The following is a 12,638-nucleotide window of genomic DNA, read 5'->3' on the forward strand; positions in this document are numbered from 1 at the left end:
CTAGCTCTTTAGAGTAGTGTCCATTATAGTATTTGTAGAAAAGAGAAAGAGAAGCAACATTACGACGATGTGATAATGGCTGGAGGTTAGCTGCAAGAGCAGGTCCAACTATGTTTACAATGCGTTTTCGCACCTTGTCTTAAAGAGAAAGGGGATCATTAGAAGATCTGCCCCAGATATGGCAACAGTATTCCATACAAGGCCAGATTTGAAATTTATAGAGATAGAGAATAGAATCCAAAGTAAGAAAGTGTTGAGCTCGATAAAGAGATGCAACCTTAGCAAATACTAATTTTGCAACAGATTTGATATATGGTTTCCAAGAAACATCCGAAGTAAAAGTTAATCCTAGAAGATGAAGAGTAGATGACTCATCAAGTACATCAACAATTTTAAAATGGCACTTATCAAGATAAAAATGTTTGATAAAAATGTATGATAAAAATCAATATTGTTCATCAGAAAACATAAGTGAGCTGGAAAAGTTAACTAATCCAGAATATTTTTCAGATGATGGGATTACAATACTGGTAGTTTAGAGCTATTATCTGAAACAACTTGATTATTAAACATGCATATGTAGGTCCCTTCTAGAAAAAAGTTTTTAAAATCATTTTTTAATAATAATATTTCTGAATAACTTAATCTAAATAAATTTAATACAATAATTAAATAAACTTATAATCATGCTAAACTACCAGCAATTTTCTGGTAACCTGGTAACCTGGGATTTTATTTTTTTTTTTTTACCAAATTACCAGTAATAAAAATACTCAGTAACTTTGCAATCATGAATAACAAGTAAAAACAAAACAAAGTAATTTGTATAGCTTGCAGCTTTTTTGCATTAATTGCCAACAGAATATTGGTAGCCTTGATTACAACCTTATTGGAGGTGAATTTGTGTAATAATAGTTCAACCTAAACCTGAAAAAGTTAATGTTAAAATTTTGCCTCAAAACTGCCTGAAACTTTTTTAAAATCTTTTCTTATAATTTATCTTCAGTGCTTTTTTTATTTAAAAAAATATGTAACTTTTTTTTTTTTTAATCTATTTTTGGTTTCATCTTAACAATTTCTCAATTGTGTCTTATTGATATCTTAAAGCCTTCTAAAGTATTACTTAGTTGTATTAATTTAGATAAGTGTTAGCTTTTTATTACTTTTCATTATTCTTTATTCTAAATCTATGTTCTGGAAAAGATCACAGTATTTCTAATATTATGCCAAACTGGTAGATAAAAATAAAAGGTGATAAGCAGGCAGGGAAATAACAATAGGCAAAAAAAAGTTTTTCTTTTTGAAAAATCTTCTTTCTTTTCTTTTTTTTCTTTTCTTTCTTTTCAAAAAAATCTTCTTACAGTTTTTTTTTTAAAAAAACATGCAAACAATGCACAAAAAATGCATGAATTTATTCTATACTTACATTAACATAGATATGAGAAACAAGACTTGGTTACTTACACTTAACTTTTAAAGATGTCTTAAAGTTAAGTGTAAGTGTTCCATGTATACACTCTGACAAAAGATGTTGTAGAATCTTTACAGGAGAAGTTAAAGATGTTGTCAAAGCAAGTATGTTTAACTAAAAATATTTATACAGGTTAGTAAAATTTTATTCCATGAATTCATCTGCTATTTATGTCCTGATAAAAATACAAATAGATTTGGTATAAAAATGAGTATAAATGTAGAATATATAAAAATATAAATAAAAAAATATATAAAAAAAGTATAAAATATATAAAAAAAATATAAACAAAGAAAAAATTATATTTAAATATAATACAAAATAATCACTTATGGTTTTTGTATAAACTGAAATCTTTTGAGCAGTGATATCTGAATGCAGCTGATCTTTATCCAAAAAAAAGTTTTATGACAACTGGTTTATTTAAAGCTTAAGAACATGCACTTTTTGAAGTTTACGCATTAGCATTAAAGCTTACACATTAGCATTAATGTTTTTTTTTTCCATTCTTAGGCCTTACATTGCTGTATGCATACTTTTTATTTTGCAGTCAGTACTGTATTTTGTAAGTTTTTGATTGGCAACATATTTTTTGTATATCTTTGTTCATTTTGAGTGTTTATAAAAAGTTTTACTTTTTTATTATTGCAAGTATTTTTTTGTTGCACTGTCTGTCTTGTTTTTGTCATCATATTAATATATTTTTGAATACACTTCTTTTAATCTTTATTTTTGTCTTGACAACTGTCTAAAAATGCTTTGTTTGGAAAAATTTCTCTTCTATTCTTGTGTATTTCATTTTCCCTCAGGTATTCACTGCTTATGTGTGACCATTCGGCAAATTTATATGCCAAAGTTTTTAAGTTTTTTTTTTTTTAAATTAACAGTTACAAATATCATTTGTTTCTTTACACCATAAAAGTTTATTTAAAGTTTGAGTTTTACTTCGTGAAGGTTTATTTAAAGCCATCATTTAAAGCCACCTCAATCAATATTTTAATATTTATTATGATACTTATGTAATGAATGGTTATGATGGTCTATGATGCGTTTAACTAATTCAACATGACATTGCAAAAATAATGAAAACATTTTTTGTTTTGTTTAAGTAAATTAAAATTGTCTAATTTTGTTCGTAAAAACAGGGTTGTAATAGTGATGTACTTGTAGTGATGTACTCGTAGTGGTGTACTCGTAGTGATGTACTCGTAGTGATGTATTCGTAGTGATGTACTCGTAGTGATGTACTTGTAGTGATGTACTTGTAGTGATGTACTTGTAGTGATGTACTCGTAGTGATGTACTTGTAGTGATGTACTTGTAGTGATGTATTCGTAGTGATGTACTCGTAGTGATGTACTTGTAGTGATATATTCGTAGTGATGTACTCGTAGTGATGTACTTGTAGTGATGTACTTGTAGTGATGTACTTGTAGTGATGTACTCATAGTGATGTACTCGTAGTGATGTATTCGTAGTGATGTACTCGTAGTGATGTACTAGTAGTGATGTACTTGTAGTGATATATTCGTAGTGATGTACTCGTAGTGATGTACTCGTAGTGGTGTACTCGTAGTGATGTACTCGTAGTGATGTATTCGTAGTGATGTACTCGTAGTGATGTATTCGTAGTGATGTACTTGTAGTGATGTATTCGTAGTGATGTACTCGTAGTGATGTTCTTGTAGTGATGTACTCGTAGTGATGTATTCGTAGTGATGTACTCATAGTGATGTATTCGTAGTGATGTACTCGTAGTGATGTATTCGTAGTGATGTACTCGTAGTGATGTACTAGTAGTGATGTACTCATAGTGATGTACTTGTAGTGATGTACTCATAGTGATGTACTCGTAGTGATGTACTCATAGTGATGTACTCGTAGTGATGTATTTGTAGTGATGTACTCGTAGTGATGCACTTTTGATTTTTTTTTTTTTTGTAACTATAAAAATCCAATAATTTTCACTTTTTGTACATTTTTGTACATTAATTTAATATTTTGTATATTAATTTAATTATTTTTGTACATTAATTTGATTCAGGTTGAAAATAATAAAATGACTTTAAAGTTCTCAGATGTTGCAAAATGCTCTCAAAACTTTGTAAAAATTATTTCCAATATGTTAACCAAAAGCCGGTACAAAAATATTTTGATGATCTTCTTTTCTTTCTTTTTTTTTTTTGTTACTATAGTTACTATAGGTAGTTCCATGCCTATGTTTTTATGAATATTGAAGACAATATTTTAATTAATAGCTTTTAGAATTCAATAGCTAACTGTTATCAAAGTGCAGATTTTTTTAAAAGAACCAAAAAAAGTTTATGTATAAAAAGGTAAAAAAAGTTTATGTATAAAAGTTAATTAATACTTGCAGAATGCAATTGCTGCAATCAGAAAGTCGTAAAACAGAAGACATCTCATTTAAAGTTTTGGTAAATTTCAAAAATATAAAACTTACTGAAATAAATACATTTTTCAAAACTTACAAAATGCAAAAACACGTTATTTAGAAAAATATTTTAACAGAAGATGGAAAACAAGACTTACAAGAGTAACCTCATGAAATTTTTCAAAAAGAAGAAAAGATAAAGACTTTTACGTTTTTCTTTCCGAACTATGGTTCATTCATTATGTCTTTTTTGTTGTTGTTGGTAACAACATAGCATTAAACAAAAGTTATCAATGCCTTCTCAATAGGTATTGTTAATTTAAAATATGTTGTTTGTTAAACTCCAATAAATTTCTCCAATAAATGTCCAATAATGTTTATATGCAATTAATAAACTGCAATTTCTGCAATTTTACTCAAGCACTTGGATGCACCCACATTTGGTCAATGAAAGTTCAATGGGTCCATTGAAAAATAATAGAAGTAAAGAAATTAAATAAATATCTTAAGTATATTAAATTTTATTGGTTGATGTAAGCTTTAAATGACTGAATATCAAGATTCATTGCAAACTGAGATCTAGGCTATATTGCTTTAACGCACATAATCTGAAACATTAAGTTAATTTTATTTGACACATCAAGTTAATTTTATTTGAATCAACTTGTTTAAATGATAGTTGAAAAAAATGACATGAAAATTTAGCAATATAGTGTCACTCAAGTGTGTTACAACTAGTTAACTTTTTATTTTATAGTAATTACAAGTTTTTTTAATTAATAAATAGTTTGGCTTTAGTTCAGTTAAAGGAATCTTAAAAAAAAATTTTTTATAGATTATGTCACCTCCAGTTTCAGCATTAAACACAGGGTTGATTGATCCTAATTCAGAGATTTCTCGAGGAATTTACATTTATGGTTCAATTTTCATTTTATGTGCAATTGTTGTCGGGTTTACCGTTGAAGTTGCATATGCAAGACTAAAGAAACCAAAACTTCAACCATTTAGTAATGTTTTATTTCAATATAGTTTGACATTTTTTTATAACTATTTATATAAGGTAAAATTATTTAAAACTCTTTAACTTAATTTTTTTTTTTTTTTAATCACCTATTTATACAATCATTCATACAATTCATTCAAACAATTATTGCAAAAAATTTAACCAAACTCCAATTTGGCTGCATTTTACAATTGAGTTTTAAACTTTAAGTACATGAATAAATTTAAACTTTAAATACATGAATAAAATTTAAACTTTAAGTACATGAATAAAATTTAAACTTTAAGTACATGAATAAAATTTAAACTTTAAGTACATGAATAAAATTTAAACTTTAAGTACATGAATAAAATTTAAACTTTAAGTACATGAATAAAATTTAAACTTTAAGTACACGAATAAAATTTAAACTTTAAGCACATGAATAAAATTTAAACTTTAAGTACATGAATAAAATAAGAAATAAATATAAAAATTCAACAAATTTTTAATCAAATAAGGTTATTCATGCTTTTAAACATTTAATGTATTTAAAATTTTAAATTTAAAACGGTAAAAATAATGATAAAAAGATTTTATAAATTACTTTACAGATGCAAGAGAAGCCTTTGAAGTGAAATTATCAAAGTTTGTGCGAAAATTTTGCAATTTCTTACGTATTGATATAGAAAGTCAAATTGAGAAAGATGAAACTGAAATGAAAGCTTACTTTAGACAGAAAGGTAAAGAAATAGCAAGATATTAATTTTATACACTATTACAATGGTTTTTTCATTTTTGTGTAACACAAGTTTTGTCCACTTGTAAAGAATTTTTTTTTTTTTTATTTCAGTAAAAAACGTTTTTTAAAAAGCATTTTACATTTTTTAACATGCAACTTTTTAAATTGAAAAAAAGTTTATGTTTTTTGACAAAAAATTTTAAAAATTGTTTATGAAAAAACAATTTTAATAAACAATATATAAATTAAAAAGTAACAAATAACAATAATTTAATTTAAATTAATGTAAAAAACTTGTTACTTTTTTTACAAATTAATAAAAAATTGTTACAATTTTCAAAATATTAAAAAAATTTTCATGTCAAAAAAAGTCAGGTGTAGTAATGGTTTGAAGTTAGCTAGTTGCTAGCTTTTTTCTTACCTAGATTTATTTTCCACCTGGACTTTTTTTTCTGCTTACATTTAATATTTAAAATAAATTCTGATTTAATAAACTTTCTTGATTTAAATTAGTAGTTGATTTTCATTTTTCTTGCAAGCGTAAAGTGTAACGTAACGCATGTAAGCGTTATTAAAGTGTAAGCGTAACATGTTTTGAAAACATTTAATTTGAAAAGTAATTTTTCCTGCAGATCTCAATTTTTCAGTCTCTTGTAGCTCAATATCTACCACAAAAACCATAATGAAAATTGTGATACAGGACCATGAGGTAAAAATGGGGTAAAAGATTGCTAAAATGCTATTAGTATTGCAACTTTTCTTCATTTTATCTACAAAAAAAAAATTTCAATTTACATTTACCACTAGTTAGGCGCATGTTAGTATTTTTAGTTTTTAAAAAAAAGATATACTTGCATATATTGAAATTCTTAAAAAAAACTATACCTGCATGTATTGTATTTCTAAAATATTAAAGTGTACTAAAGTTTAAATTAATAAAGTTAATATAATCTTTGTCGTAACTTAGTGTAAAATTAATTACATGGGTGACACAGTGGTTAGTTAGTGACGGACTTTGATTCAAAGGTCATAAGTTCGAATTTTGCTTGAGCCATTAAAATATTTTATCAAAGTATAAAATGGTTTGACTTTATTTTTTTTACTTTTTTCTGTAATAAGACCACTAGGACTTCTATAATTTTTTTTTAGAAAAATGGTTATGGGTTAGGGTCAGAGTTAGGGTTAGGGAACAAATGTAAAGAAAGACAATGATTATAAGGAGTTATATTTAATCTGTATGTTGTATTGTTGCAGCTCAAAAAAAAAATTAAATCAAAGCTATAAATTTCGATTTTATTAAACGAGTTTTCAAAAATTAGTCATTTACTGCCAAAAAAAATTGCTAAATATTATCTTTATCTATAGCAAAAACAGTATTGATATACCAATTAAAAACAATCTTAAAAAAATACCAAAAAAAAATCTCCTGCCAAAATTGCATAAACAACATTTAGTTTAAACTTTAGTTTCATATAATTTTGACGAGAGAGCTGAAAAATTGGAATAGCATAAAGTTTTTTTTTAAGATTATTTAAGGGGTTTAAGGGTACTAGTATCCTTAAAACACCTTAAATAGGTTCAAATAAAAAAAAAAGATTTTCTTCAGTAGAATTGTCTTTACTGTAGTCTATTAAATGATATCCTCGAAAACATATACTTGGCTTAACATAAATTTCATCAAAAAGAAGACAGCAACCCTTTTCAGAGTTCGATAATGTTTCAAATACACATTTTTTACGGTAATGAGTTTCTGGATTCCATTAAAATCTTTGCAAAATTTGTTGAATGAAATGATAAGTCTATTTGTTATAACAATAAAGAAGCCAAGAAATATTTATTACATTGATTCGTAATACAATCAGATTCAATCAGATGTTTAATTCGTAATAATTCAGATTATGATGTTTATATAAAAATTTGATTTGAACTGAATTTGATGATTTTTATATTTTGATGCGTATTTTTTTTTTTTCAAGGTTATTCTTTGGGTCTAGGATGGGTATCTTATTTGACTGTAGACGAAAAAGTTCTTAAAAAAAAATTAAAATACGATGAGATCATGCGTCTTGACTTAAATGAACGAAAAGGTGAACCCAATCGACAAAATAAAGGTTATGAGATTTTATAATTTAAATCATGAAACATCCGTGTCATGCATCAAACATTTGTGTCACGGAAAGTTATCTTTAATTCTTGCTTAGTTTTTACTTACTTCACTTTGGAGTTAAATATTTCACATCAGAAAATAAAATATGTAATTTAAGTTTGTTTTTTTTAAAGTTTTTTTTAAAGTTCTGAAAAAAAACATTTCAAAGCATTTATTAAAAGAAACTTTTGTTTAATTTTTTCTTTTTCTTTTTCTTTTTTTAATTCTGAAGTTGTTGTTGTAACAGTTAAGCATCACGTTTACATTTGTATTTAATAAACATTTGTATTTAACATATGATTTTTTAACATATATGATTTTTTTTTCAAGTCTTTTTTTTTCATGGTTTTTATTTAACACTAATATATATATATATATATATATATATATATATATATATACACATATATAAATATATATATATATGTATATATATATATATATATATATATATATATATATATATATATATATATATATATATATATATATATATATATATATATATATATATATATATATATATATATATATGTGTATATATATATGAGGAGTGGACTTGCAAAACCTGATAATTCACTTTTTTGTCATTTCGAGATAATTGGCAAAAACTGTTTTCAGAAAATCTGTTTGTTATGCAGTTGTAATTGAAACACTATTGTATGCATATTAATAAAACAATGTTTTGAACAGATATTGGTAAATCCTAATCTGCAGAATCAGATTTAAAACGAATATAAATTTTTTTTTTAATATTTTAAAGATTTTTACTTTATTTTACTTAATTTTAACCACTGAATTTGTGATAGAAATATTGGATTCTGCATGTCCTGAATTATTTTCCTGATGCAAAATTGCAAGAGCTATCCAGTGGTGTGCGCAAGTCAGATTTTTTGAAAAAGTGAATTATCAGGTTTAGCAAGTCCATTCCTCTTATATATATATATATATATATATATATATATATATATATATATATATATATATATATATATATATATATATATATATATATATATATATATATATATATATATTTATATTTTATATATATATGTGTGTGTGTGTGTATATATATATATACATGCATATATATATATATATACATACATATATACATACATACATATATTTCATTTTTTATTTATTCTATTATATATATATATTTCATTGTATATAATTATCAGTTTTTGTGCAGTTATTTATTTGAATTTGTTCAACAGTTTTTTTATGATATTTGCGGTAAATATAAGCAAAGAAAAACTTTTTTTTTTTGAGGGAAAGAAGTTTTAGAAATTATTTCTTACTAATAATATTTAAAGGTTAGCTTCAAAATAACGATTCGATTGTTGCTTTTTATTGTGTTAATTGTTAGACACGTTAAGTGGTATTGTTAGCAATTTTTTTTTAATATTAAAAAATCTAGATCGAGTTGTAATGAATGTATATATTATGAATAACTAATAATTATTTTCAATTCTACTAACTTGTATATTGGAAATTTTTTTTTACTTTTGTTCTTTTTATTGTTAAAATAACAGCCGTCTTCTCACTTGATTGATTTCCAACTTTCCAAAGTTTCTTAAAAGTTTCAAAGTAATTTGGGGTTACTATGAATACTCTCGGTTTTTATTACAGCCTCTGGTCGGTTTTTACTTAATAAAATAATGATTGTATGACCTAAATGACTATAGCCATTTAGGTCATATGACTTTATATGACTATGGTCATATAAAGTCATATGCTGAAAAATTGAAAAAGCATTGAAAGAGCACTGAAAAATTGAAAAAGCAAAAGCTTTTTTTTTTTTGAGACTTTAAGGTGTTTTAAGGGTGCTAGCATCCTTAAAACACCTTAAGCACTATTTTAGTAAGCACTATTTTAGTAAAAAGAAAAAAAAAGAGCAACCGAAATTATCAAATAATCAAGTAAATTTACAGATTTATACAAGCATTTATAGAACCAATCTAATTCTAGATTTAATGGTATTATTACAATTGCGGTATACAATTTATTTTTTTATTTTTTTCAACTAATTAAGAAAGTAAGATCCATGGTTCAAACTCCACCTCTGTGCAAGTTTTTGCGACATCGGTAGAGAAGGAGGCGTGAACTTCCAATTGAATGCTCTTCCACGGTGCTCTGTTTAAGTATAATAGGGCATAAAACGGCCTATAGTTTCAATTAAAATTTTTGCATTGCAGCTATCGTGAAAAAACAACGTTAATGGCCATGTACGGCATTTCCAACATTATGAGTTTCAGTAGGCCCTCTCAGCAGCCGAAGCCACATGGAATATAAGCAATTGTGTAGATTAAGAATCAACAGAATAGCGTTGGTTTTATCGCTTTTGTAGCAACAACTCAGCGTTAGGTCAGGTTATCCTGCTACTGGTAACATGAAACCCAGTAAAATCTCCTTCATGTCCTGCTGCCTTGTAGGATACGCTTTTTTAGGAAAAGAGTAGGAGAAGCCAACTCCAACTTAAAACACTCCATGTCTTGGGGTTATTGGTTGATTAAAAGGTGGGCTATTAAAAGGTGTTCTGAATACTATCTATGCTTTGAGTCAAGTTCTTCAATCTAATTTAAAAATGAATAAAGTACCAAAAACTATAAAACACAAAAAACCATCGTTATTGCCAAGTTCTCTAAACCTAACATTTACTAATATTCGTGGTCTTTGAAGTAACTTTTCTTCTATTGAGTCTTATTTCTTGCAAAGTTGACCAGACCTACTTGCTCTTTGTGAGACTAATTTGAGTTCAGCTGTCTTCTCTTGTGATCTTAGTATTGACGATTATCTTTATTTAATTCGTAAAGACTCCAATAGTCACATGCTTGGCCTTGGTATTTTCATTCGTAAGAATTCACCCATTTATTGGGAAACTAGATTTAAATCCACAGAATATTCCTTTATGTGCTTTCATTTAGCACCACTTCACTATATTATCTTTCTCTTTGCTCTATATTGCTTGCCTTCATTTCAAAACTGCACTCTTTTCGATGTTCTATCTGATCAAATTAACCTAGCCCTTTCTCTTTATCCTTCAGTCAATATTATTGTTATTGAATACTTTAATGCTCATCACACTGAATGGCTTGGGTCTAGTGTCAGGGAATCTGAAGGCGTTAAGACCCAAAACTTTTGGCTTTCTTAATCTCCAACACAAATAGTCAACTCTCCAACACACTTTCCAGACAATCCGAACCATTTACCTTATCTACTCGACTTATGTCTTGTTTCTGATCCTAGTCAGTGCTCAGTTTCTCCACATTCACTCTTATGTTCTTCGGATAAGAGTTTGATCTCTCCAAAACTATTATCGCACTTTTCTTCACCATTAGAATCCCCCTATCATTGTACCTCTTACAACTACCTCAAAGCTGACTGGAACTCTTTCTGTGATTTTCTTTGTGATGGCTCTTGGGTAGAAATCTTTCGTCTTCCTGCTGATAAATGTGTCCTCGCATTATGCTGCTGCAATTTCCAATTGAAACCCTTACTTTCTATATCAATCAGCAAAACAATTCTCAAGAAAACAGACGTCTGTTTAGTATTGCTAGAAACCATTGTAAAAAGGTTTTGTCTAAAAAGCCTGCTATTCTCAGGTCATAAAATCTTGTATTTCATTACAAAAGTTAGGCTCTCTTGACTTCTGGAGAATCTTTAACATTATCAATAATAAGGAAAAATCTGTCATTCAATCTCTCTTGTATGGTTCAGGTTTTGTCACCTCACCTAAAAACAAAGTTGAATTGTTTGCTAAGAACTTTTCATCAACACCATCTCTTGATTCCAATTGTTGCTTTCTGCCTGATATAGCAATCAAATAGGTTGCTTGACATTCGTATCACTCCAGCTTCTGTAGCTAAAGTGATTTCCTGCTTAGACTCTTCTACATCTCGTGGTCTGGACAACATATCTGTTAAAGTCTTGCAGCGGTGTTCTGCGGGGCTATGATCTTTACTTTCAAAATTAGTTAACAAAGTCTTGTTTTTCATCCTGCTGGGAAGCAGCATCTGTTATTCCTATTTTCAAAAATTCTGCAGAGCAATCTGATTCATCTAACTACCGTCCAATTAGTCTTCTTCCTATCATAAGCAAGGTTTTTGAATCTTTAATTAACAAACACTTTATCTCTTATCTTGAATCTAATAAATTATTTTCTTATCATCAATATGAATTTTGATCTTCTCGTTCTACAGCTGATATGCTAACAGCAATAACCAATAGGTTGTATCGTGCGTTAGATAAAGGTGGAGAGGTTAAGGCTTTTGCTCCTGAGATTTCTAAAGCTTTTGATAAAGTTTGGCATGCTGGTCTTCTCCATAAGCTTTCTTCTTACGGTGTATCTGGTTACATCTTTAAGATTATTGAATCCTTCTTTTTCAATTGTAGTATAAAAGTTGTCCTCGATGGACAGCACTCTTCTTCATATTCTGTAACTTCAAGGGTTCCTCAAGGCTCTATCCTTGGCCCTATACTCTTTTTAATTTAAATTAACAATCTTCCAGATATTCTCATGTCTAAGGTGGCATTGTTTGCTGATGATACTACCATTTATTCTTTTCATGATAAGAAGCCAACACTCTCTGATTGCTTGGACGGGGCATTTGAGCTTGAAAGGAACCTAACTTCTGCTATAGCATGAGCATCTGCTGCTCTAAAGAGCTAGCACCTCTTGTGCTATCTACTAAAACTCATTCTCGTGTTACTCGTCATTCAATTAAGTTTCATCCTTTTTCTGTAACTGTTCCTAAGTGCTCCAAAAACTCTCATTCCTCTAGTGTTTTTCCTCAATCAGTTTTTTGGAATTTACTTCTTACTTCCTTAATCTTGCTTTCCTGATTTATAATTGATATATAACTTGCAATCTTTTAAGTCGTCTGTCAATCGTTTTCT

General features: G+C 27.5%; 1 protein-coding gene across 2 annotated transcripts in view; it reads left to right on the top strand.

Annotated features, from left to right (window-relative positions):
* LOC100199991 (uncharacterized) overlaps window positions 1-7,844 on the top strand; it is a 97,800-nt gene extending 89,956 nt beyond the window's left edge. For both annotated transcript variants that reach the window (XM_065811264.1, XM_065811265.1), the window contains 3 exons: window positions 4,699-4,870; window positions 5,460-5,588; window positions 7,564-7,844. In XM_065811264.1, coding sequence (XP_065667336.1) covers window positions 4,699-4,870; window positions 5,460-5,588; window positions 7,564-7,715 — 453 coding nt within the window. In that variant the 3' untranslated portion in view covers window positions 7,716-7,844. The remainder of the gene's footprint in view (window positions 1-4,698; window positions 4,871-5,459; window positions 5,589-7,563) is intronic.
* The last annotated feature ends 4,794 nt before the right edge of the window (window positions 7,845-12,638 follow it).

The sequence above is a fragment of the Hydra vulgaris genome, chromosome 12, assembly GCF_038396675.1.
Source record: "Hydra vulgaris chromosome 12, alternate assembly HydraT2T_AEP".
NCBI lineage: Eukaryota > Metazoa > Cnidaria > Hydrozoa > Anthoathecata > Hydridae > Hydra > Hydra vulgaris.